Consider the following 27,202-nt stretch of genomic DNA (forward strand, 5'->3'; position numbering starts at 1 on the left):
GTGATGATCTCAGAAGTCTTTTCTAACCTTAACAATTCCATGATTCTAGGAAAAGGTTTTAAACAGTGTTAGAAGGTGGGACAGGACTTATGAGAAGCTGATTGCTTTTAATAGTTTGGATTTTAAGGAATGAGACAGAATTTTATTTAAATTGAATATTGACAGTTTCTTTATGGTGAGTTCAGTTGCCCTAGCTGTGCCACTGAGAACACTGCAAGCCCTATGACAATGAGTGCTGCAAACAGCACAGTCAAACATGTCCACAGCAGACAGGAAAATTGCATTTCATACATAATTCACAATGTGCTACAGCAATTCCATAAGGTCAATATCTATTGTTAACTTGAAGGAAATCATAGAGAAAAAAAACAAGCATTTATCCTCTTGATCTTAGAAAGAGCTGTCTACAAACTGCTGATTTCCACTGCGCAGCACTACACAAACAGCAAAGAAGAGCTCTTCTATGTATAGACAAACAGTGCATCTGAGACAGATAAACGCTGAGTGTAGAATAATATCTTTTTGTCTCCAGATTTTCATCTCAGAGTTCCACAAAAATGGAGAAAAGAGACTAAATATAAACAGGGGAAACTTTGTGCAGCAACATGCTGAAGTTGTTTAGCATTGGGATTCCTCTTGCCTAATTGGCCATCCAAAATTAGTCATCTGGGCTTGATGTTCAGTAAAGGGAGGGAGGCTGACATTGCCAAAGGGTAGTTCATCCCCTTCAAATATACCTCTTATAAGGAGGGTGGGATAAGTTACTTGGCAGAGTGCCTGTGGTTTCCAGGTATTTACAGGCATTTACACAGATTCTCCCAGATTTTTCCTCTTTTTGTTTTCTGGATATGTTTGCTAAGTGGAGTATGAGTGTGCTTTGTATTTGTTTCAGATTTCTTTTTTCAACAAGGAACTGACATTATCCAGACTGAAACTGCTCAGCACACAGAAGCTAAATTATAACTGGGGTTTTCAGACAGTACTGCAACAGGACATAAACAGCATGTTGGAAAACTTCAGGCATTTTGTGCATACTCTGTGCATTAAATAGGCACTTAGACAGGGACTTTATCCTGCTGGGCAATGAGGGCAACATTTACTGTGTTGTTATAGAAAGCAAAACAGCAGAGGCCCAAGAGGCTAGTGATCAACTCCAAAGCAAAAATATGGTGTCCTGAGATTCTGTAGGAAAGGAGGAATTCGTCTGTTTTGGAAGGGCAGTGAGGCTCAGAAAGAGCATCTGCAAGGCTGCAATGTGAGCCTGGGATGGGGAAGGGGCAGAAAGCTTGGAGCGAGACCACAGCAGAAAACACAGACAGAGAGATGTGGACACCCCAAGGTAAAGGGCTTCTTTTTCCTACCAGAAGCATGGTTTTGTTTGCCTAGATGCTTGTTAGAATGGAAAACTGTCCAGGAACAGTCAGGACAAAGTCAGGAGAACAACATTTATGTCTATGTGTGAGCAAGAGAGAAGGGAGTAGTATTTCTGTGAGCAGTGCTCACATGGTCACATCTGGGATAACAAAAACTGAAAAGGCAGCTATTCTCTCTCTGGATGTAATCTGAAAATCATCATTAATTAAATAATGCTGTCCTTTTATTTCCAGACTAGTTTAAGCTGTAACAGAGTGTAAACTGTTGAAAAATAAATATCCTTGTGTTTCATGGAATGTTCTTTAACTATGTAAGGATGCATGTCAAGAAGAAATCTGTGGCTCCCCTTGAGCATCTCCAAAGTTGTTTAGATTTGCCTTTTTAACAGGGTTTTAATGTAATCACTGCAGAGAAATATCATAAGGCAATGGTGGTCTGCACATGGTCTGGAGACCATATTAAAATAATAAAATTATATGCCAGAGATTTAAAACACAGGCAAGAAGAGTGCCAAGCAGGCCACAAATGTGTGGCAGGAATTTCATTTGCAAACACAAGGGATGGCCCACAAAGGCTGCTCACTGATGGAAGTTTCTATGAGTTTTCACTAATTTCTCTGGTGTTTTGCATCCACCAAAAAACTTTTGTAAGATGTGAACAGCTGGGAAGGCAGTGTGCGTGTCTGTGTGCTTTATCCCATGGGGCAGGGCAAGGATGTGAAGGAATTTTAGCAAAACCAGGATCCCATCAACAGTGGGTGAGTCACCAAAGCTGCCACTTGCAGTGTGTCAGCTTCCACAAAAAAAACAAGCTTGCTGCATGTGATCTTCTACCTATTTATTTGAATGGACAGTAGAGTGGACTCATCTGCCTGTTTCACCTGCAGTTCTGGCAGCATAAGAGGGCTGTGATAGGTGCTGCCCCTTAGGCTGGGTTACAGCTGCTTGGTGGCACTGGAACAGGAGTTCCTGGCATGCTGGTGATCTGTTTCTGAACATACAGTTAAATTTTTACCTAACAAATAGTCTACAAATAACAAATATCTTCAAATGTTGGTCCTTATTTCAAGTTCAAAGCTGTTATGTTTTCATGAATTCCAAAGGGAAATACCTACTCTGTACAAAATACTTTTTTAACTCATAACAGACTAATAAAATATTTATAGTCTTTATATTCTATTCAATAGCACATCAAAAATTACATGGATTTCTGTGTTTCTCCCCTCCAAGGCTGTGCACTAAAATGCACACAAAATGGCTACTTTCCATTATGCTGTAGCCTCCTTAGTGACTCATGGATTCCATCTACAACAGAAAACAGGTCTGTATCTGCATTCTGCAAGCAGCCTTGCTCTGAGCAGCCAGACAAACCCCAACTCTGCATGCCTTCAAACACTGGGATGTAAAAACTAAGGAGGTAATTTTATTTTCTAAGAGAAGCTAGCCTGAAAATAATTTGTGTTCTTTTTACCCTGTGTTAGACACAGATTATTAGTCTGAAAGGTAAAGAAAATTCTCTTCAAGCAAATGAATCTATTCATACTTAGATGAGCTATTCTTCTGCTTTGGCAACCTGTGGAAATGGTAATCTAATCATGCCACTGTATTAGTATCCAATATGCTGAAAACTTGTAATTCATAGCTCAAGGGGAATGTGGAAGATAGTTGAGAATCCAGTAATTATAGGGCTGGTGTTAGATTGAGCAGTGAAATAACGTGCATTATTTTGCTCATAAGCAGAATATTTTTTTTAGCCCATAGTGAGCAACGGAGCTGCAGGGTTTTTGTCTTTGACAAAAAAGCTGTAGGACATCTGGTACTATTAACTATAATTCCCTCCTTGTCCCAGTAACACCTTTGTAAAAATAGATGCACATGCACGTACACTTACCTTAAAGCTGAAGAAAACTTTTTCAAGAAAAAGCATTTCTGAGTATATCTCCATGTGCTGTTCTGTGAAGAACTGGCAGGGAACTAAGTTGCATTTGGACCCAAAATGGTTCATGCTGGGGACAGTCACCTCTTTAACCTGTGGTGTTTACCGAGTTTACCTGTCAGAAAGGATCACCTGGGCAGATCCATCCTCACCTAGAAAGGCCTGGGTAACTGGCCAAGCCTTTGAAGCTCTTCTGCTCACTTCCCATAGCATTTTAGTTTTGAGGTTTTAGCCCTTTTATTACTGCAAATTCTATGTGTTTTTATTAGTGTTGGCATTTGAGTCTGCACAGTCAGTGTTACAAGATACTTTGGGACTTAACATGAAAGCTGTGGATAGACCAAATAATCCCTCCCAGTGTCATATGCTGAGGAAGCTGTGAATGCTACCCAAAAGGAGCATCCCATAAAAAAGTTCCAAAGATACAATTCCAAGTTTGGGAGAGAAGTATGCCTTGAAATTTGTTGTATCATGCCAGTTGAGAAGAAAAGCAAAACTCAGAGGCAGAATTGAAGATGAATGCATATGCATGGGTGGCTGTACTTATGTGTTCAGGCAGGTACAAGCACACAGGTATTTATTGTCCTTGTGGGCTCCTCTTCCTTGCCCCACACGCGCTGCCTCGCCCACCTGTCACCCTGACGCGCATTATACAACGTGGGGTAAGATTTTCCAAACACGCTTCCAAGAAAAATAATGCCATATTGCTTTTATTAGAAAACTGCATGTGCACAGTAACAATTCATCTAGCCTCTGCCTCATCTGGCAAAGTGCAAAAAAGCACTGTGCAGTCAGGAACATGTGTTACTGATGCAACTGATGTTAAAATTGTCACGTAGGATGTATTTCACACATGGCAAGCTGTGGAAGGTCATGGGAAGCTCAGTTCTTGACCAAGTGGCATACAGCAGTCTAAAAAATGTGAAATATACCCTTTTTAACCTGATTTTCTTTTGACAACATGTCTTTTATATGGGAGAAGGAAGTAATGTGTGCTCAAGTCTCCCTAGTGAGGCTAATACCATAATCTAGGAGGTCTTACTTTTAACTTGTAAAAGTGGAAGTGAGTAAAAAGGCTCTGGAACATTTCAGAGCAGCTTAGGACACAAACTGTAGTGCTAACTTAAATTAGAGTGTTTTCCATCCTGAAGGACTCTTAACATGCTAAGCAATGGAACAGGCTCCCTAGGGAAGTGGTGGAGTCACCATCCCTGGAAGTGTTCAAAAACCAAGCAGACGTGGCACTTCATGATAGGGTTTTAATGGGTTGGGTTCTGTTGAAGGTTGGGCTTGATGATCTTGAAGATCTTCTCCAACCTTCATGATTCTATGATTCTGTGCCCAACAGACAACATGCATTCTGTTGTGTAAACATGGCAAGGTTTGAAACTGTTTCTCTCTTGTAAGGTTTTGCATGCTTTTGCCTTTATCATTATAGAATTGCTCATAAACAGATATTTGTTTTGCCTTATAAGAGTATAAATTCCACTTGATGTGCTTAAAAGTAGACACAAAGTGATTCCACACAGGCATGTATAAAGAGCATTAAGGGTATGCTTTTCCAACTTCACATTTTAAACTTTTTATGTAAAGAAAAGTATTTCTATATTTTTTTGAATTATGTAAAAGTATTAGAAAATAAGAAAAAAGGGGAAAAATCCTAGACTGGTGACTTTTTACTTGGCTCTAGAGGATTAAAAAATTGCTCAGCAGAAGAAAATGGGGAGAAATAAGAAACAATCTTGTCCTGTTGAGATGACATTTTTCTCTTGATAAGCAGGTCAAATCAGCAGGTTCCCAATCTCAAAGAAAACTGCTGTGGTGGCCTACTTGGCTGTTAATACATAGCACATTCAGCACATGTATGGAACAGTCAACTGAATGGGATAACAAGAAAAATATTACTCACCCACAAGACTAAGCACTAAATTCAGAAATACTGCTAAGTTCTTCTTCATTTTTTGAGTATATTTCACTTCTGGTGAATGAGAATTAAACAGCAGTCTTAGACACAAAAAAAAAAAATGGTATTATATGTGTAATAGGCTGCTTTGAAAGGATTAAAATGTATTAGTTCATGCTTTTTCTAATCATTGTGCTGTGCCCTGAGAAACCTTAGACAGAAACTAGTTCATGCACACTTTGTTGCTGTTTTGTTCACCCAAGTCACTCAGCCAAAGTGTCTTGAACATTGCCTTTTTTAGTCTTTAAAAGCTGAAGGGAGTCAGACCTGCCCGACCTTTGACAGACTGAAGAAAACAAAGGTTGTGGGAGAAGGCTGCTGGCTCAATGTGCTCTACTTCTCTGTAGCAAAGTCTTTCTAACTCTGGAAATTCTCCAGAAGTACTGAGGTTATTCCACAATAGCTCTTCATCTGGAAGCCCTTAATCTCAAATAAAAAACGGGGGTGTAGTGATTCAGTTTAAACCGCTTCCAAAATGCACAATTACTCCAGAGTAATAGCTCTACTGGAAAGCTTCCAGCTAGCATCAGCCCGTCCCCTCAGCTGGGTGCAGTGCAGCCCTGGATGAATCTGCTGTGACCTAGAGCTAGGCACACTCTCTGTATCCTCTTACATCTCCTGTGATAAAAAGTAAATGATATTAATATTGTTAGTAACAAGAGCTGACTGATTTACTCACTGGAACTGATTTTAATCTTGAGTTTTAATTTTTTTTTCCAGTTCACAAATTGTTTGTAAACAGTCATCATTATTACAGATGTATTTGTTTTTCATTTGTTAACAGGCAGTTTAGGAAAAGGAGACCCTGGCCTGTGGATTATTCATCATCTGTCCATTTTAATTATTTGCTTTTTGTGCTCAGTGATTGGCATTTGACAGTGATGCTGCTCAGACTCTGTAATTTGATGAGAATAACAAATAATGAGTAACCACATGTTAACCAGGCAGATAAAGGTGCTGGTGTTAAGACAGACATTCTTCAAACAGAAATCGAGGTCATAGAAAGGTTTTCAAGCAAAGCAGAGATGAATGAAGCAGGCTGAGTTGAACCAGGCTGAGTTGCTCTGTTTAGCATCCTTGGTTTTGACCAACATTCACAGCTATTTGAATTAGTGTGTTTGTTTATTTATTTATTTATTTTTAACTGACTAATTTGTACCAAGACCATCCAGACTTGATTTCTTCCCCTTTCTTTCATATTCTGTAAACCTGTGGTAACACCCTCAGTCAGAGATTTGGGTTTACCCAGTAAAGTCTCAGAAATGGATTTCCAATCCAAAATAAATACCAAGTCTATATGGGTAATATGGGGGTGTGATAAAAGGGTCTTACTAGAGGGATGACTAAGAAGAGGAAGTTTCAGGCTGGGACAGGAAACACTAAGGAGAAAACCCAAGAATTGGAGCCTTGGTTATGAATTTGATCTTGCATTTCATGCACGGAGAGGTCTGGAGTGTTAGCTATGTGCATTTGAAATTGTATGGATTTGTAGGATTCATTCTGTTGGCATGGCAAAGATTTTTCTATTGGCCTTGTGATCTATAGAAAGCATTTATGTAGTCTAAAGATTCAAAAGGTCTAAATAATTTGAAGTGTCAAAATTTGTCTGGGCTTGTTTGCTTTCTCTTCTTGTGTCTCAAATAGGTGTCCTGGGTTTATCTTTTGACTTAGCCAGCCCAGAATATCTGGTTTATCTTTTAGCTAAGTCACTACAAAATGCATTATTCACTTTTTTACATTTAAGTGAAGGTGAGGAAACCCTAAAATTATTTTGCTGTCTAGGGGTTAGAGAAAAGGGACATGCTAATGATGAGCACTAATTCCAAAATCTCTTGCTAAAGCAAACTGTAAATGGAAAATAAAATGAGTGGTTTGGAGAAAGAGTTTATTCTCATGGTTCTGTACTGTGGCAATGCTTCTTGTCCTTGTACAAACTACATAAAATAAACCCATTATTTTTGCCACTGGAGTGATATGGCACATATTCAAGGTTTCAGGATCATGATGGCAAGTTTTAAATTTTCTGCCTCTACTGAGTGATTTTTTAAAATAAAAAAGAAATTAACAAAAAATAAGGAAAAAAGCTGTTAGACCATTATCAGGCATACAGCTAGTGTCTCCAAAGAAGATGCAGGGGTTTGTTTCTGACATCTCCTTCAAACTGTGAATCTATATTACAGGCATTTTTTTAATACATTGAGAAATATGTGGAAAGAAATTACAATGCTTTTCACTCAAACCTTGCTTCAAAGTCATACAGGACTGGCTGTCCTCTTTTATGCATGCCAGAGCTACATGAATCTTTCTGTATCTAAATCTCTTCTGGGTGCTAATTCAGGACTCCCAACAATAAGTGATTTTTGTGGTCAGATTTATTGAAATGCTCTTATCTGTACACTATAATGACTGTAAATGAGATGTCAGTATTTTTTGTGCTCAGGGCACTTGGACTAATCATTAGGAATTTTTCACATTAAGAGCATTTTCAGCTGACTTGTTGCATTATTAAGTAGGGCCCTTCTCATAAAAACAAGGAAGTAGCTGAAAGGATGAGGTCATTCATGGTGACCTCAGACCTGTCACTGAGCAAGGATGTAACTTGTTCATCTGAATGTGAAATGAGAGGACAGAAATCAGGGTTTGGTGTAGATTTTAATTCCTCTCAACACCAAATGTGTATTTCAAACATATTTTTCATATGCGTTGTTCGCCAAACAATTCAATTTGTCAAGTTAATTCAAGAAAAGTGCTGACATTCTCAAGTCTGTTTTACTATTTTACCTAAAATCAGGCCAAAGATAAGTATAATTTCTTGTGTAAACATATTGTCTACATTTCCTCCTTATTTGAGACAGGACTGGATTTTCCCTCACAGTGCTAGAGGATGTGCCCTGACAGGTGACTTTTCTCAGGTCATCTGATAACCCTGTCAGCAGAGCCAGAACTTTTGAGCTGGGGCAGAATTCTTTCTCTCAGGTGACAAGTCACTGTTTAGCCTAGAGCACAGATTTAGCTGTAATTTTCCTTCTTTCCTCCCTTCTCCCTTCAGCGAGCAACTCTTGCTTTTGGTTTTGGATTGGATTTTTTAGGAAACACATGAGCATAACTTGCTTGTTTTAGACATTCCTGCTTGGATTGGAACACCCCAAAAGTGATAAGCATGCTGAAAAATGCAGTACTGGCTTCTTAAAAACAAGTCAGTACTTCCCTGTCTGAACAGATGTTCTTGCTCAATAGGCACATGATACTTTTCTTCCTGAAACCTGGTTTTCTACAATTATGTTTATAAAGATTTTATCTATGAGAACAGCATGATGTGCTGTTGTACCTGCATAGGTTTTTCAACCCTGCAGTGTTACACTGAAATTCACAATAAAATAGTTGAAATCAGTTATTGTGGTGCTTCATAGCACTTCATAGTAGCTAAAAAGTTGTTCCTATGTTTTTTATCAATCGCATTCTTCTTTTAGTTGACACTGGCTTTTATTTTCTTGTCTTTGGCACTCATGGAGTTTCTTCTCAACATCTGTCTGATTAAAATACAGCAGCCCTTCATCATCACTGTCACTTTAATAACTTTTAACTCTTAGTCAAACTATTTAATAAAACCTTATCTATCAAGTAGCATAAAACAAGATCTTCAAAACTCAAATGTTGACTTTTGAAACAATTTCAAGGTAACACCTTGGTGGCACCAAGTACTGAGGGGAAAAAAAAAAAAGAAAAACATAGTTTGTTTTAAAGAGTTCAAAGATATTTGAGTTAATTGCTGGATCAGGGGACAAAGTACTTTCTGCTCTGAGGAATCACAACATATACTCAGCAGCATCCTAAAGCAGTTTGATTAATAAAGGAGGTGGCTATTGTACCCAAAATAGTAAATCCCACCTCATATAGTCTGTATTAAATGCATTTGAATAGTCTATGTCAGAGCAATGACTTTCTTGATTTCTAAAATCTTCTGAACAGCCTTAGGGTGGAATAGCATGCAAAACTGGTGTACCTACATTTCTGTATTTGCTGTGTATTCCAGTCCCCTAATGACTGGATGACTCTAACTGTCCTATACATGTATGTATGTGTATTATATATATATATATATACACACACACACACAGAGAGCTGTCTCATAGTGCAGAACTTTCCCATTGTGGGTCAACTTTGAAAAAATCATTAATAAAATACATTAGAACAATGTGTGTTCATTGTGTTCTCTTTGGTGTAGTTTAAAAAAAATCCCAGATATAAAAGTAAGCAAACCATGCAGGCACAAATGAACTCAAGTACAGCAACCCTGAAAACTGATTATGATGCAGAAAATTAAATTTCACAAATTTGTACTGGATTAAATGATACTTATACAGTTTTTACTGGATTCAAATGATAACAATGTACAGCTTGTTTACACGCCATGGCATAAAAGGAAATCACTTTAAAATCATTGAACTGATGCAGTTAATTGCAATAAATTATTTGAAAGTATCACTCTTATTCCCTTCATTTTCATTTAAGTTTAAAAAAAGACATTAACAGTTATATTCACTTCTAAATATGTCCACATCAGGGGTGGGTTTGCAGCAATTTAAACTAATTTATTTCTAAGCCAATTTAGATGCATCACTAATCAAATTCTGTGCGACCAGCTTGATACCAATGTGTGCAATCATATAGAATTCTGCTTACCCTTCCTTAAGTTTATTAAGTATTCAGAAAACCACTGGGAATAAAAGCCAGTAGAAACTTGTTTTCTTGCTAACATCAGCAGCAAACAAAGAAAGTACATTTCCAGACTCAGGAAGAGGGAACAACTTTTACAGACATTTTTTCTTATACAGGAATCACACTTTGAAATGTCAATACCCCAGCCAAGTGTTGCCTTTTGAAAGTTAGCTGCAGTGAAGAGCTTAATAGAAAATCCTTGCCATAATGTTGAAAAGAGTGATGCAACATTAATACCTAGCTAACTTAAATGCTACATGATCAGATTACTCAGAGATAATTGGCTTGCTTAAGTCTCCTCTAGGCTCACAGGTTGGTTTCTGGGATTCAGGAATTCAGAAGGGGAGGATCCTAATTATTCTTTAGTCCGATCTCCTGTGACAAGAGCTATACAATTTCAACTTGCAATGTCTCAATCAAATTTGTGACAAGCACCTCCTAAACGACGGACTGGTAAACTTGCTTTATCTTCAGTCTGGCACCATGAAAGGATGAGACATTGGCAAAGGGGCTTGGGAAGGACAAAATGCAGCTCTTCTTAACAAACTGTGAAGGAAGCTACATCACACTGTACTTGCTTCAGTAAAGATCAGGAGACTGTTACTTATATGTGGGCTTGTTTCTGCCCACACATCTGCCTTGATGTACCTCCAGGTCTGATAGGGTTTAAGCCTCCTGGATGCTGAGATATTAACTATTCCTTCTGTAACCGAAGGGACAGCATATATACAAGAGTGTTTTAATATGGCCAGCACCAGTGGTTACTACTATTACATGGTAATTTCAATAAATAGCACCTACAGTGACATGCCCAAACACAGTGGGATGTGTGGGCTCCACTATGGCACACTGACTTCTGGCATGTTGAAAGAGCTACTGATAGAGTCTGGAAATTAGGTTTTATATTCATAGTTTGGGTGAGGTTTTCAAGAATCCAAAGCAAATTTAGAAATGTAATCAAGACACACGTTTTTGAGTTATTAGCACCAGGAACATGCAATGTGCACTTGTAGAAAAAGTCTTTACATTCTGTCATTACTAAGTAGGCAAAAGAATAAGAGATTAATTTTTCAGAGCATGCTCAATTTGAAAACTTCTAAATATATCTTCTAACTACAGTGACTAGATGCTTGCAGACTGTTCAACCCCCTGTGTTTCTGAAAATCTTGGGTTTGGTTCTAGTACTGTGTTTTTACATAAAGATCTGTTTACATAGATGTGTCTGTATTTGGTTAGCACCACTACACTTTTTTTTAAAAATACCCATTTTGTTTTATTAACATTATTGCCAAGGGGAAAATATGCAAATTCTGGAACTCAAGAGTGTTGCAGTAACATATAACAAAGTATTATATCAAAGTGCCAGTGAAGTTGCTTACTAGAAAATTTATAGGAAAAGAATCTGATTTCATTAAGCTGAATATTATTACATTTATGTATTGTTACACATTCTTGATCTAAGTGGGATAAACTACCATACTTCACAAGGTTTTCCTTGTTTTCCATAAATTCCTTTTACAAAATTAAAGTACTGATATTCAAAAAGCTTATTGATTTCTTACCATGATGATTTTATGACATATAAGTTCTGAAACAAAATACATTTAAGTACCCTATTTTTATCTAAAATTATAATGTTTTGTGTTTTCTGTTACTGCTCCAATACTTTGGGAAATAAAGTTTTGCACGGCCAAGTGCAGAAGACATTTGAATGGTTTGCTAGTCTTAGTTTAAGCAACAGATCAAGCAGTATTTCCCCAATTTTCTCAGAAAAAGGTGCTGTATCTATGAAAATATGGTAAATAATTCACATGCTGACTAAAAAAGACCCCTCTTCTGTACTCTTTTTCTTTTTTCTTTTCCCATCATGTTTCATTGCATGTAGAGGTTGGTATTCTGTATCAGAGACCTTCTACCATGACTGTACTGAAGCATTTGAATCTTCAAATCTATAGGAGAGACTCTGTCCTGAACAGACTCACGTCCTTATCCTTGAAGTTCCTGGTGGTGTTTTTTCAGATGCTTTGTTTTTAGCCAAAGGTGAGGGGCAAGGCCAAAACTGTTTCTCTTTTGATTTCTCTCAGCCTGGCTGAATTTCAGCAGGTGTACATGATACCTGTGTGCATATATCTGTAAATAGAGCCAAGTGCTAATTGCTTGACACCAGTAAAGTTCACAAGATTTGGGGGTTAAATATTATAAGCCATCAGCGATCCACCCTGGGTAATAACTTTCAGTTAATGTGAAATCTTTTTTCCTGAGATTTGTTTGTTTATAGACTCCTGACTTTTGGGCCACAAGAGTTGAACTGCTTAAGTTGTGTGCTGTTAATGTACTGGTCATTTTTATAGAGACACAAGTTCAGCAGCAGCTGTGTAGTACAAGGAGTAAAGTGGGTCTCCTAGGAAGCCTACATGCCCTGGATTTTGTCTGTGCATCCATAATTTGTGATAATATCCTAGTGATAAACTGCATTTAGCAGACACCTTTGGCTGTCTCACCTGTTCTCTGCACAATAATTCTGCTTCCCTGGGATAGCAATTAAGCTTCTGACTGGCATCAGCAGCCTCCAGCAGAAGAAATTAAAAGGAGAAAAAAATCTGCTGGAGAAATGTTCACCTGTCATCCACTGGGTATGCACATGCAGATTTTCCAACTCAATTCATTTAAGATGCAGGATGAGCCATATTTAGTCTCACCTTCTCCTGAAGGTGATCCTTCACTGTATCCAGCTGGGAAGCTGGAGGCACACTACTTGCAAACAAAATTGTCCAAACTTATGAAAAGGTCACCAACAACAGCTTTAAACCTCTGAGTACATGGGATATTAAATCTGTGGTGCTATTGTGTGCCATAAAAGTAGTTTAAATACTTTGTATAAATTTCTGCAGGATTTTAGTTATATGTTTTGCCTGTTTCCTAAGCCAGTGAAGCTTAGGCTTTCATCAAATAAGGTACCAGCGTGGCGGTGAGGGAGGTCTGGAAAAAGCATGGCCTTGGCAGAATTCCTGATGGTGTGGTATCTAGATTTCAGTAGTTCTCATTTGGGATAATGACATCCATAACTCACTGTGGTATTATTCCCTCGGGCAGTTTAAAACTTCTTATAAAAATCTTTGCTTCAGTTTTGTAATAGTAAATCTCTACATCCTCAGAAACCATCTGCTTAGTTTTTTATTAAGATAATACATGTTCCATTTTCATACCAATTTTTTGCATGTAAAAATAATAATACAGGATCTGAAACCCTACTCCAACAGGTCCACATCTTTCTTGTGCTGAGAAAGTTGTGTTCTTTGTTGCACCTTTCAAACTGTGGAGTTTATGCTTTTTCTCAGAAGAAACACTATTATGTTATTTGAATTTGTGCATTCATTTATTCTTGTTAATCAAGTACTACCAAGTTAGAAAGATATTACTGATGTGTCTCATCACCTGAACTGTTCAAAGCACTGAATGAATCTGATCCCTTCACAAATATTAATCTGCATTGGGGTTCTCCTGAGCACCCATTCACTCAGTGAAAAATTTGTGTTTGCATGCTGATGTTTATTCCTGAGGGCTCATCTCCCCTAGTGAGCATGTTTAAACAACTGAAGTACTCTTACAATGAAACATTCAAATTCAAGTCTTTATTATTATGCAATCTGGGATTATTTTTTTATCATTAGACTTCCTTCTGAACTGGGTGGTTGACACTCCCTGTTCCAAATTCCTGTCCCATGAGCTAGTTGTTTGGAAATACTGGCTAGGAAGACAAAAACTGTGGCTTCTTCTTCTTCTTTTTTTTCTTTTTTTTTTTTCTTTTTTTTTTTTTCTTTTTTTTTTTCCTTCTTTTTTTTTTTTTTTTTCAATCTGGAGAAAGTGGTTTTTTTCTACAAGTATTTGGGATTAAACTGTAACCTGAAGGCAGTACACAGAAATAGGGTAAAGATCAAAAGGAAAAGGAGAACATAACTTGGAGGACTGATGCACTGGAAACAGTGAGCCTGATTTGAAGTGCTTTGGCTGTCTGAGGATTCTTGTGCATGACTTAACTAGTTTCTGGATTAAACCTTGCATATGCCCTAGGAGAGGAATGTGTACCTGCTTCAGCAGCATGTGCTCTCTGGAAAAAAACTGTGTTTGTTGTGTCAGACTGAGGGTTCTTTTACTATTCAGAATAAGAGATTTCTGATTAACTCCGTATCTAAACAATTTTAATGATTCACGCGACTACTTTGACTTGACTCTCCAGTCAGATCAGTTTCCGTGCAGAACTTCACTCCTTGATCTATGTCCAAGAACATATTTATCAGGGAATTTATACAGCCCTTTAAATTCACTTCCTTATGTGAATTAAACTAGCTTTCACAGTTCGAAAGTTCCCTGCGTGTGAAGTGAGGATTTCTCCAAATTTTTCACGCGTCCTGCGGTCCTGTGGTGCTCTCCCTCGGGGTCCTCCTGCCGGGCAGTCCGTGCCGCAGGAGAGCTGGAGGGATGAGTTTCCTCCTTTGCCCGCCGGGAAAACGCCGCAAGGATGTGCTCTCCCTGCACCGACTGAAAGCTCAGGCTCTCCGGGCTGCACAAGGACAGCGTCAGCGTTTTGACGATTTTCTTGGGAAAGACTCGTTTTTCAGGCAGCTTAGCAATCAAAATACCGTGGCCGCTTGAAGAGCCGCAGGTGCTTCAGGCTGCCCTGACGCGGGTTGCCGGGTGCTCGAAGAGGAGCTGCTGCACCGAAAGGCTCTCCTTGCCGTGCCTCAGCGGCTCGGAGGGCTCGGCCAGCCCCGGCACTGGGAGCAGCTGCCTCCGACAGCGGCCCCGGCATTGTCTGTGTGTCCTTTCTGCAGAGGAGCGGCAGGAGCTTACATCATTCCCAGTAATGAAGCGCCTGGGGTTCTTTTATGACTCGCACACTCTGCTTCTCTGGAGCTGTACAGTGTGTGCTGCGTGACTCCAGGAAACCGAGGATTTGTTTTGACTTGCTAAAAGAACGTTTTGCCATTTCTCTTTACAATTTCACCATGTGACTTGTCAATTCTCTCCCCCTCTTAAGAATAACTTCAGATTTAATTAGCTGAGTGCAAACATCTTTCATTGCGGTGTGGATTATACTCCTCATTGAGTACATTTACCAACAGAATGAAAGACAACTTAATCAGGCAATTCTCTATTTGCACTGCTGTGTCCAGAGAGCATGGTAGCTGTCAATAGACAGTTGCTATTGACTTTCTTTCTGGTGCAGGATGCCCAGTGATGTGGGGACCCGCCCCGTTAAGGCTTGCTCTTTGGTTCTGATGCTCTCTTTCCTACCTAAGACACCTTTTCAAGTGTGTTTCATTATCATTTCCCTCTCTGCTATGTAAGAAAAATGATACTTATGTGCCATGCTGGGATGTACTGCAGGTGCTGGCATGTCCCCCAGAAGTTCCCCAGTACCTTTCCTAGCATATTTTAAATGGTACAATTTCTACTTTGCTGAATTGCAAAGTAACATTGCTCATGAACCTCTGTTAGACAAGTTTCGCAGCAGCTTTCCAAAGCGTTACCTGGATGTGTGTGTGTGTGCTTTGAATTCCTCTGTGCTAGATTTCAGTTTGCAATTCCACAACTCAGAGAACATTCTCCTGACCATGAACCACCTGGAGTATTTCTGGGGTATCCTGACTCAAGCAGCAACTTCCACAATTCTCCATGAGTCCAGGAGTACGTGACTGTGCTGCAGCAACAGGAGCTGGTTTACCTGCATGTGCTGTCACAACAAATGCTTTTTGACAGAACCAAAACCAGCACAACATTTATAATCCCCTTTGTAAAACTGTCATCCTTTCTGTTAGTTCCAGGTATTGACCTTGTCATGAGCTCTTTATAAAACACCTTTAGCTCTATTAACTATTCACTTCCCCAGAGTTAAAATTTGACAAGTCCATTTTTAGCCATCTCTCAGAGATGCTGTGGTTTCAGTTTGATTCTTCAGAAGTGAATCACAGTTTCAAAACCCTCACTACCTGAAACACTCTTTTTTTCCATTAGTATTCAACATGTTTAACATGGGTTCAGACATGTTATCAGAAACTTATATTAGAGTCCTTTTAAAAAAATCCTGTGTGATTTCATGCCCTGGAAACACCTTTCACACTGTAACTATTCCTACAGCTATGGGGAGATATGAGGCATATGGATGTGAGCTAGTCAAATTAATACCATAATGGCTTCTGGCTCGACAAGCAGATACAGTGCAAACAGACAGCAGAACAGCTGTAGTAGAGTTACCTTTTATGTGGGTGGCATAGACGTCTGCCAGTTAAAATGATCTGATGAATCATTTCTTGCCATATGATTACTGTTAATAAGAAGTTATGTTAACAAGTTTGTGTCTGAACTTTGCACAGGTTCATGCCTGCATTTTATTTTGTTAAAAAATAGAGCACATCGTGGTTGTTTTTTGTTCTTAATGGACTTTCTTTCCTCCCTTGAAAGCATTCCAGGACTTCAGTAATGCAGAGCTGCCAACTAACCCTTAAAGGAAGATGTTTTAATCTCCATGTAGTGCTTTCTGTATGTAATTCTGTATATACAGAACAATAGTTTTAACCTGGGAACCTCAAGCTAAGCTTATAACTCCACACAGCACCACTTACAAAGAGAGCGTGGCCTTCAAAATATGAACTTTTATTAAAATCTTTGTTATTGCAAACATTTATACTTACACCTTACCCCTGACTGGCAGGTTTTAGCCATTGACTACATTACACTAATTCCCTGTGTGTAAAATCAAGCAATTTACTTTTTTTTTTTTTTCCCCAGAACTGATGTTATATTTATGGTGAGAAATTAGACATGGCAAAATGTTCTTTTAAATATGTCCTCGATAACTTGCAGGGCATTTCAATGTATTTGAGAAGTCTGTGCAACAAGTGAGACATTTTATAGAAAGAAATACACAGGTCTAAGCATGGTGAGTGTTAACAAACTTTGAAAAAGGATGATTTGAGAACCTCTCTCTCATCAGAAAACTGTGGTTTGAAATTTATATAGTAGGACAGGGTAGAGAGACAGAAGACAATTGCAATAAAACTGCTTGAAGTACAGTTTAGCTGGGATAAGTGTTTGGAGACTTATCCTTGTGAATCTTGTTTGGGAGCCATAAGCAGAACAAATGTTTTGGTGGAAGGTCTTGTTCCCGTGGGACTTAGAACAGTTAGTAGAAAATATATTGAGGAAAACTATCCTAAAAAGAGACTAAGGAGGAACTTGACAAATAGATACTTTCTCTCCCAATTTGCCCTACTAGCAATTCTGCCACTCACATAGGAGGAACAGAAGGCATTAATAAGCAAGGAATTACTATGGCACTTAGACTGACTTTTGGGGGCTCTTTGGCTAACAGCCTCCTCCTCACCTCTGCTCTGTCCATGCTTATTGATGCTTTGAGATGACATTTGCACATTTTCTCCATATTTTCAGCATCAATAAAACAAGAACTCTGCTATGTTTTCCAGTGTCATCCTGCATTACCACCTACAAGAAGACACCGCCTCCAGTCCCACCAAGAACTACCACCAAACCCTTTATTTCCATCACAGCCCAGAGCAGCACGGAGTCTGCCCAGGATGCATACATGGACGGGCATGGACAGAGGGGCGATATCATCAGCCAGTCTGGACTTAGCAACTCCACGGAAAGCCTGGACAGTATGAAGGCACTGACAGCTGCTATTGAGGCTGCCAATGCGCAGATCCATGGCCCTGCAAGCCAACATGTGGGGAACAATACTGCCACTGTCACCACCACCACAACCATTGCCACTGTTGCAGTAGAAGATAGGAAGAAGGACCACTTCAAGAAAAACAGATGCTTATCTATTGGAATACAGGTACAGTACATGACATGGATTATATGCTTGCCATTGTTTTGGATTCCTACATCTGTTTTGCTGCTCATTATACAATGTTTTGTATATTTTTCTTCTTGTCCTGACAGGTACCTATGTAGAACTTGCACCAGCATAATCATTCTGCATGGTACTAATGATGTTTTCCTAATTTATCATAAATATACATCAGATGCAAAGATTTGTTTGAGTCTCTGAGCTGCTTGTTATTCAGCTCTGTTAAATTACACACATGAGCACTAATCTATGAATCATAACACAGCGGGGGTCAGAAAGGCATGAATTAAATCATTGAAAGGGAATGTGTAAAACAATGATTTACATTACACTATCACCAAAAAAATATTTTCATCCAGCCTCACTGAATTAATTGTTGCTGCTTATTCATGCATTTCATAATGACTGGTAGCCACTTGAATGAGGCAGCATTGTTCGTATCTCAGCCTCAAGAACAGCAGATAAGTTCCTTCTGATTTGCCCTTGTTAAAGAAAATTACATTTTGTTACCTCTAGTGGAATGAAAGAAGAAAACTAACCCTGCCAGAATGCATTCAGGTTTACAGAAAGGACAAGAGTAAATAAACTAGACTAGTGTTATCTGCGTTCTTCATTTATCTTTCCCACCCCCTACTCCTCCTGCAAAAAAAGATGTGCATAGAACTCGCAACTATCTGTTTGCAGTATTATCTTTGGTAACAAAGTGCTTGAACTTAAAATCAACTGAGAATCAACACAGGTTTTGACAGGAGATCAATCTCGAGCAAATAGAATAGCAATCCACAGCTTATCAGCCTTACAGGAAGACACAATTTTTTTTCTTGCAGAAGGTGGTTGTAAGCACAGCACTGTGTGCCTGGACAGGCTTATCTGATTAGTAAACTCTAAGAATTTGCCATGAAATCTCTACATCAGCCTGATGAGATAGATGAGAGGTGCTGTGCTGAAGTAAGACATCCCAGGGGTAGCTGCTGGAGAAGCTGTGACTTTTCTCTCAATTCTTCTTGGAAGGGCAATAATAACTACTGGCTGTGGGTTCAGTTCACTGCCTTTGTTGTAGACTTTCACTGCTTCACAGCTGTTTGTTTTGGGTATATTCTGAAAGAAGGGCTGATGTTCAGTGTTAAACACAGGAGAAAGATTCAGGTGGGACAGGGATAGAGAAAAACTCTTCTGTAATGTATTCTCATTCCCAGCCAAGCCTAAGATGCCATTATATTATTGTAATCCCTTATTTCACCAATCCAAGAAACCAAGACTTCTTAGCAAGGACCCTGCAAAGTAATGGGTACCAAGAAATAATTTCCATGTTTGCAGAAGACAAAATGAACAATGGTAATGTGAATCATGGTTCTTGAGAGACCATCTCCCTTCTATCTCTTCTTAAGGTAGTGTTGCAAGTAACAAATGCTTCTTTTGAAAGGTATAGAGGCCTCAGTTCCCGGAAATCTGAGGAAAACAGAGCTCCATATGCTCTTCAAGCTTTTGACAATCTCCCTCTTAAACTTTGAAGTTTACAGACGACCACTGTAATCACATGAAATAATCATGAAATCTGGGGATGGTACATGAGAGTCTGCCGAGGCAGGCTTTGTGTACAAACCAATGAAGATGTGGTACAAACCACCTGAAGCTGGGATGACACGAAGTGAAACCTTCAGCAGTGATGCAGCCTTACAGGAATCCTGCCTGTGTGTGGTGCCACCCTCACAGCTGTGCACATCAATGAGCTTTTTAGAGTCAGACAGGCTTCACAGATAAAAGAAACTTATTTACTAGTCTGCTGTCTGATCCATTTTGCAGCATCGTTGCACAAGCAGTCATGCTGGTACAGCTGAAGGGGTAGTGTGGGAGTATAAATACCTTAAGATACGTGTTGATGCCAGAAATTACTTCTCTTACAAACAACTAAAGGAGGTAGGTACACTGTCAGTCCTCTGACTGGCAGCAGAGTCAGTCTCTCTTCACTGAGTAAAGGGAGCCTAGTTCAGGCTTAGTTTGAACTCAGACCAAGTATACACCTTGATGATAGTTCAACCCATCTCTGTAGACCAGAACAAGCTGCAACAGCCACAGCTATGTTCTTGGTTTTCTTCCTCCTCTGACAAATAAAGCTTGTGTGCACTTCTGGTGAACCTCCACGTGTGTCCTCTACACCCCTCAGTCACTCTTAGGACATTGCAAGCCTTTGCTGTAAATCTGCTGAGCAAACAAGCAGAGTCAAGCAAAGAAAAGCCCTTCCATCAAAAGGTTGCTTCACTCTGTCAGTTATGGGACTTAAGGTGTATTTAACTCCTCAGAAGCCCCAGTATCAAGGAAGAATACTGATACTGGGGTATCAGTATCACAGAACAGCTTCCGTAACTCCCATCCCTCACTGAGCACTTCTCCTGCCCAGGTTGGTCAAGTGATTCTCAACAAGAAGTTGCTGGTGGAACAGCCACTACAGCTGGATATTTTGCACACCCATGGTCACTTTGAGTCTACAGGTCACTTCACGACACTGCTATGGCCCAAAAATTCTATCTGCGGGAAAATGTTTTTATTGTATGACTATCCATATTATATATAGCATGGGGAATTAACAGCTACACTGATTGGATCCAGAATATTGTGATTTTGTTCAAAGAATATATGTGGTTAAATTTTAACTTTATACCTTGGTACAAATCTCCTTACGGAGCTGGAGCTGGAGATGCGGCATTAAGTTCCAGCCTGTGCTCCTGGGGACCACCTGTTTGCAAGATGAAGCAATAAAGAAAATGCATCTAAGACTCGTATCTGCTGTCTTAAAATCTTTTCTCTGCAGTGCTCTGATTTGAGGCAGTAACATTTAAACAAAATAAACACCTGATTTTGATACGAGTTCACATGTACATGCAGATAGAAGGTAAAATCAAATGGTGAGGCACAATACCTGGAGTTACAGCTGCTCAGAGATGTGCTCTGACAAAAGTGAACATCCAGCCTCCATAAAATACCAGATAAAGTCCATCTGCATTTTGCAGGCTGAATATTGTCTTACCAGAAATGCTTTATAGGTTAAGAATAATGAATATTCACCAATAACATCAGAAAAGAGCACACCACAGAGAAACTGACTAGATGAAGGAACTCATGGTACAAGCTCTGTGTGCAGACACTCAGTAGTTAAGGTGCATACAAACTGCAAGTAGCCAGCTGATATCTCTGCTAAAATACATTCTAATTACCTGTCATGTTTTGGGGTTTTTTTAAGGTTGATGGTGCTGAAGAATCCACCATACCAGGTGATAATAAAGCAACCAGTAAATTCCAGTCCATAGGAGTTCAAGTAGAGGAGGAGAAGTGGTGAGTAAAAGTTAATACTGTTTTTCTAAAGTAAATAATTACGCCACAACTAATTTTTAAGAGCCCTAGTTCCTGCACACATGACCACATAAACCTGCTTCCTGGATGAATTGTTAGATCACCTAGCTGAAAAGCTGAGTCTTATAATTGTTATAGCTCTTGTTTTTCAGAGAAGATTTTTCAGGACCTGTGAGAAAAATGGAAGAGAAGTGCCACATATTTTGAGGTCTCATATACTCTTAATAATCTCTTTTTCCCCAGAAAATCTGCCTAAACAGTGGACAGTGTTGCAGCTGAAGTATTAGTATTGGGATGGCTGCAGCAGCATAGAACTGATGAGAAAAAGTTCACCTTGTTTTTCAGCAGGATAATTTCAGCCACATGTAGCAGTGCAGTGGCAGAGCCAAACTGAAAGCTTTTACTCAGGTATCTCACCCAGACATCTCTGCATTACAATTGCTCCCTTGCAAAAAAATTGCTGAGAAAGCAAGCCTGTAAAACTCTGTTCTCCCTACAACCTGCAGTATATCCTGAGTTAGTAAACAAAAATTCTCCAAGAACAAAAAAAAATTAAAAAGAGAAAATAAACTATAGCAGCTGTCTTAAAGGGTTATGTTTCTTTTCTGGTGACAGATTTGCAGGTACATTGCAGGGTATCATAACTGTGCATAACACTTGGGACACATAAACTTTTTGAGTGCATGGCCGCAACTGCAAATCTTATTTCCTTCCCAAAGTGGCTTTCCTTCAGTGGCTGAAGAAAAGCCAGACTCTCCCCTTGCCTTTGAGCGTGCAGGCCTGCCCAGTGTTGCTGCGACTCCAAGCACCCACACAAGTCTTGCTTCTCTTTTCTCAGGCCACTTGGGCACAGTGTGACTTTTGGATGCTGGAGCCACATTCTTGATAACTCTCAGTACCCTCCTGTGTCAGAGGCAAAGCCTCGGTGCAGTATGACTTGTCAGTGAGGGAAGTTATCCTTGTAATTTCTCCAGAAAAAACATGGGTGCAGCAAATCTGAGCTGACAAAATTCAGGACCTTTCCCCTTCTCTGGCCTGCTGACTGCAGGAGCCAGTGGAGATGTCCATTTTCAAGCCATTTTTTTCCTACATCTGCTAAAAATATTCAAAAATAGCAGGTGTATCTACACCATTTTCAATTCAACCAAATCTCCCTGTAAAGTAGCAGTGCATTTTTCTGTGGTTTTAAAAGGCTGAAGTGATTTCAGCAAAAAGAAATGTGATTTTGCAATGACCCTGCTAGGCTGTTACCAAGTTCCTCATTAACCTGCTAAAACATCTCTTGCTGGCAGACATTTCTTTATGTGTTAGACCTTAGCCCCATTTACCCTCAGTTCTTCCAGCACTAGATAAATGAGCACATTAGAATGGATGCTGAAGGACCATTTCACTTCAGCCTGGGTACAAAGGAAATAACCACCCCAAAAGCCCAACCCTCCCCCTCCCCGCAAAGAAAGAAAGAAAGAAACAGGCTGTTTGTAAATACCTTACTTCCAAAGTCCTCTTTCTACGGCAGTTTTTATTGCTCCAGAGAAAAAGGTAAGATTTGCCTGTGATAGTCTGCCCTGAGAAAGCAATATTTCTGCATTACTTACTGACAGCAGTGTTTGGGGGTTTCCTTACTGATAAAGTTGAGGTTGCTGCTGTGTGGAGCAGACGGGAAAGCAGCAATCTATCATGGACTTTCAGAAGGGAACTGGCTGATAAAGGACAGCCCCTAATCCTTAGAAAATGAGTGCACTCAAGACACAAAGGGCTTATCATCACAGTTGGGCACTCACACTTTTTTTTTTTTTTCCATAACACAGCAGAGCACAATGTATTGATTATCTGTTACAGGAATAGAATTGTAAATACAGTACATTCTTCACCATCCCTGCACCATAACATCTGCAAAGCCTAAGAAAAGCCCATTTTAGCTCAATCTTTGAGAAATTATGTTTTAAAAAATATTCCAGAAATACTAAATATAAGTAAAATGAGAAGAATGACACAGCAGGAAGGATAAATACAGTAAATTGATCATGCTTCCTTGACAGTCTAAGCTATTAATTACACTGTTACAAAACAATAAATCTCTTTGCCTAATGCACCAAAAGCCTACCACAACTTTCAATCTTCTTCATGGCTTCCTGCTCTTTCCTTCCCCTTTCCTTCACCTCATAGGATTGTGATTCTCACACTAGGGAGTCTTACCTCCTCGTGTCCTTTTAAATATTCCTTTTTCTGTGTTTGGACCAGGTAAGCAAAACACTTTGCCTCCATTTCTTGGACTAAGTAATTCAAAAACAGAGCATCTTCACAGGACAGCTCTCTCTCTTCAGCCTTCCATCTCGCCTCAGACCTTTCATTGGCCCTTCACTTTCTCATGGGCATCCTGCCAAGACAAATGCCTCAGTCCTCCTCCTCCTCTTGTACTGCTCAAAGGATAAATGTGCTTCCTGCTACCTGACCACATTACGACTGGATCTATTGCTGCTGTTTGTCTTATCCTCAGTTTTTATACTGCTGGTTCTCAATAATATTTTTCAGACCCATTCCCTAATTGCAGCTCTATGATTTCTAGCAATTTTAGAGTAACTGTGTCCAGTCATTCTCGTGGAGAGAAAAGGCATTTCTTTCAACCTCATGATCTTACTGCTGTTAATCTTTTATCTCTCACCTGACCTTCCCCATGATGCTGACAAAACCCTAACCAAAATGTTCTTCCCTTTTTCCTTCCAGGGTAGTTTTGAAAAGTGTATCTAGTGAAACTCATCCATGCAATCTCAGGGCACTTCAATTTCTGTCCATTTCTGTTTGTCCTTTCCTTCTACATGTAAGTTCTTCTTGACCTCAAGGGACCACCCTCCTCACATAGAGAAGATAATTGAGTTGTTAAAAGTCAACCAGTTCTACTGAAGCAGAAAAAAAGGAAATAATTTATTCTGGCAAAAACAATTAGCATACATTCTTCTTGAACAAGAGGTTTTCAGTCCCATAGCTCTGTAATCAGTTTTAATCTCTCTTGCAATTCATCTTGCCTGCCCCAAGATCTCCTCCTATTACATTCTCACCTCCAAAATGGTCTTGCTCATTGTTCTAGATGTACCATCAGCTGGTAATTGTACCTGACTTGCCATCACAAGAATTTTTGAATACTGAAACAATGATAGTTTCTGGAGGAGGAACACTGCCATAGGAGACTGCAGTAGACAGATGGTCATTCTCCCTCTTCTCTGGTTTCTGGGGCACCAAGGAAGGTTTCCCCGTATCTTGATGCACAGAAGTGTCTTACCACAAGATACACAAAGTACATCCACGAGATACACGAAGTACATCCTACCACAGCACACATCTTGATATGGTATGAAGTGGAATCATTTGAAATAGCAATATGGTAACATAAAGCAAACAATCAAACAAAAACCCTGTGCTGTCTTCTCCAGGAAAAAAAAAATCCTCACACCTTTGGATTTTGTTACTATAGAATCTCATATTTTTCTGTTTTCCTGTAGGTTTTTGGGTTTGGTATTTACTGTCCAACAAAAAACACTCAGGTTTTGGTGTTCTTCCCTACCTCTAACTCAAACCTTTCAACACTGTACTCTTTAGACCTTTCAAGTCTGTATTTTGGGTAAGCTAAGCAAGGAGTACATGATATGACATTTTGAGGGGATGTCCTGTGCAGGGCTTAGAGCTGGACTTGATGATGCTTTTTGGTCCCTTAAAACTAAGAATATTCTGTGATTCTGTGAACTGCTTGCATGGCTTTTCTCAGCAGCATTTTCTGGCTATCTATGTTCTCCAAGGTGGAAGCCATTCCAGTGAGAAATTCTGACGGTTGTAGTTGTCCCATCCCTGGAAACATTCAAGGTCAGGCTGAATAGGGCTTGGAGCAACCTGATCTAGTTGAAGATGTCCCTGCTCATTGCAGGGAGGGTGGACTAGATGACCTTTAAATGTCCTTTGCAACCCACACTCGTTCCTCTGGCCAGTCCCATCCTGGTGGGACTCATTCCCCACATAACCTCCCAACATGTGCATGCTTGGAGGAGGAACTCTTGCTCTGGTCCACAAAAGGCAAAGCAGGCCCTGGCTCTGACAGGGACAATCTCCTTCTCTGGCCACCGCTGCCTGTGAGCCGCGGGAATGCTTACAGCCCTGGTGGCTCCCAGCCAGCGGGTGGGCTGCTGCAAGCCTGGCCTTGGCAGAACTGGCCATGAATTTCTGATCACACCCTGCTGGCTGGCAAGAGCCCCCCTGTACCAGACTGAGCCCGGGAGGGAGGCTGAGCGCTCCAGCCAGCACCTCTGCTCTGCAATGCAAAGGCCAAGAGTTGGGAAAAAAACAATAAACCAACTAGCTTAAAACAATGTGATGAACAAAGATGAGCAGCTGCAAGGAATGGGGTTGGAGCAGGAATATTGTTCCTGTCATTAGAAACATGGTACCCTAGCTGCTAACTCCTTCTGCAGTTTGTTTTGTTCTGCTGACAGCAGCTGCAAACTTAGCAGAGAAGCCCACCACCAAGGAGGAAGACATTCAGTGGGTAAAGTAAGGCTGAGTTTAAGCTAAATACCTGTGAGATTGACCATGCATCAGTTGGTTTGAAATTCAGATCTTTTCTGAGGTTTTGGGTTTGAAGTTTTTTTAAGGAAAGAACTATCTAAGTTGAATTGCAAACATGTTTCACAAAAGCCAAAGACTTAGAAGCTGAGAGTTGAATGCCAACAAGTGACCATGTTGTTGTTCAAAACACATCATTCTGTTGTTCTCCTTACTGGTTTATCCAGTCTGAGGTTTCATGGCTTTCTGCACCCTAGGCCAGATATCTGCTGCAGGTCTCTGAAGATGTAATTATTACACCTGGTGCCTGCAGGGCACAACTGAGTACAAAAGGGCCAAGCCTGAAAGCAGAAGAAGAAGCAAACCTCTGTTTCAAACATTTTCTTTTTTTTTTTTTTTAGGTAAACTTGTGAATGTTTTATATGGTAGAAGTAGCAAAAACTTTTATCATTAGCTTCAACAGCTCTCCTCTAGTATGGAGTTTTAACTGAGAGCAAAGCAAAAAAGGCTCATGTGGGACACAAATGGTACTTTGTAAGAGTAAAACATCCTGGAAGTGAGTGAGGAAGCTGTGTCAGAGACTAAAATTACCATCTATTAGACATTGTACATAGATGAGTTGGAGGCAGGGAGATAGTAAGTGCCTTCCTACATTTCCATTTTATTCAAAATACATTTCCTTGGAAGTATTTTTTTAATTTTGAACTGATGCTACATTCTATTGCCAAGCTGTTTTTCTTTTGAAGACAGATAAGTTACATAATCCAGTGCCAAGAAACTGTCATGCAAACCTGTAGCATACTATTATATAGATAAAACAAAGGCAAAAAAAGTAGGTCATTCTATTTCTGCTTATTTGTTAAGCAGAGTCTGGGTTTGGTGGTACTAGCTCATACTGAACCCAGTAAGAGCACACTCCTGAAAGACTTGAAATGTAGACCCTCCAGCAATATGTCCTCCTGTCAAGCAGACTTTGATGCTTTCACATTTGGTTTTTGGCATCCACTGAAAAGCCAGGGTGTTAACTGAAAACACAAGTGGTCATCTGAGAAAGAAGTGTCAGAGTCTAGGGCACTGAAGAAAGCAGAAAGTGGCTGTGACATGGAGGCAGGGACATGGAGAAGAGCAAGCCTGGACTAAGGCATTTGCTCTTCTCACCGGTGCTATGGAAGGTGTGGAAAAGTACACTGTGTACTAATGTCTTGGCTCTCAATGAACCCTGACTAAATGACTAAAAAGAAATCCTCAGTCAGCATGTGCCTGTGTGGGCACACATGTTTGTGTGTGTGTATTTGTGTGTGAGAGTTTGTGTATTTCAGTGCAGATAAGGGATTTGTCAGGTTGGTGGTCAAATTAAAGCAATATCTAAAAAAACTAACATGGATTGGACCAATAGATTTTCACTGTAAGCCTAATGCTAGTATCTTTCTAATCACTAATAC

General features: G+C 39.8%; 1 protein-coding gene across 4 annotated transcripts in view; it reads left to right on the forward strand.

The window, feature by feature from the left end:
- Positions 1–27,202, forward strand: part of DLGAP1 (DLG associated protein 1) — a 130,860-nt gene that overhangs the window by 86,465 nt on the left and 17,193 nt on the right. For all 4 annotated transcript variants that reach the window (XM_041399299.1, XM_041399298.1, XM_041399301.1 and 1 more), the window contains 2 exons: positions 17,476–17,849; positions 21,103–21,194. In XM_041399299.1, coding sequence (XP_041255233.1) covers positions 17,476–17,849; positions 21,103–21,194 — 466 coding nt within the window. The remainder of the gene's footprint in view (positions 1–17,475; positions 17,850–21,102; positions 21,195–27,202) is intronic.

The sequence above is a fragment of the Onychostruthus taczanowskii genome, unplaced genomic scaffold (assembly GCF_017590055.1).
Source record: "Onychostruthus taczanowskii isolate IOZ18803 unplaced genomic scaffold, ASM1759005v1 scaffold16, whole genome shotgun sequence".
NCBI lineage: Eukaryota > Metazoa > Chordata > Aves > Passeriformes > Passeridae > Onychostruthus > Onychostruthus taczanowskii.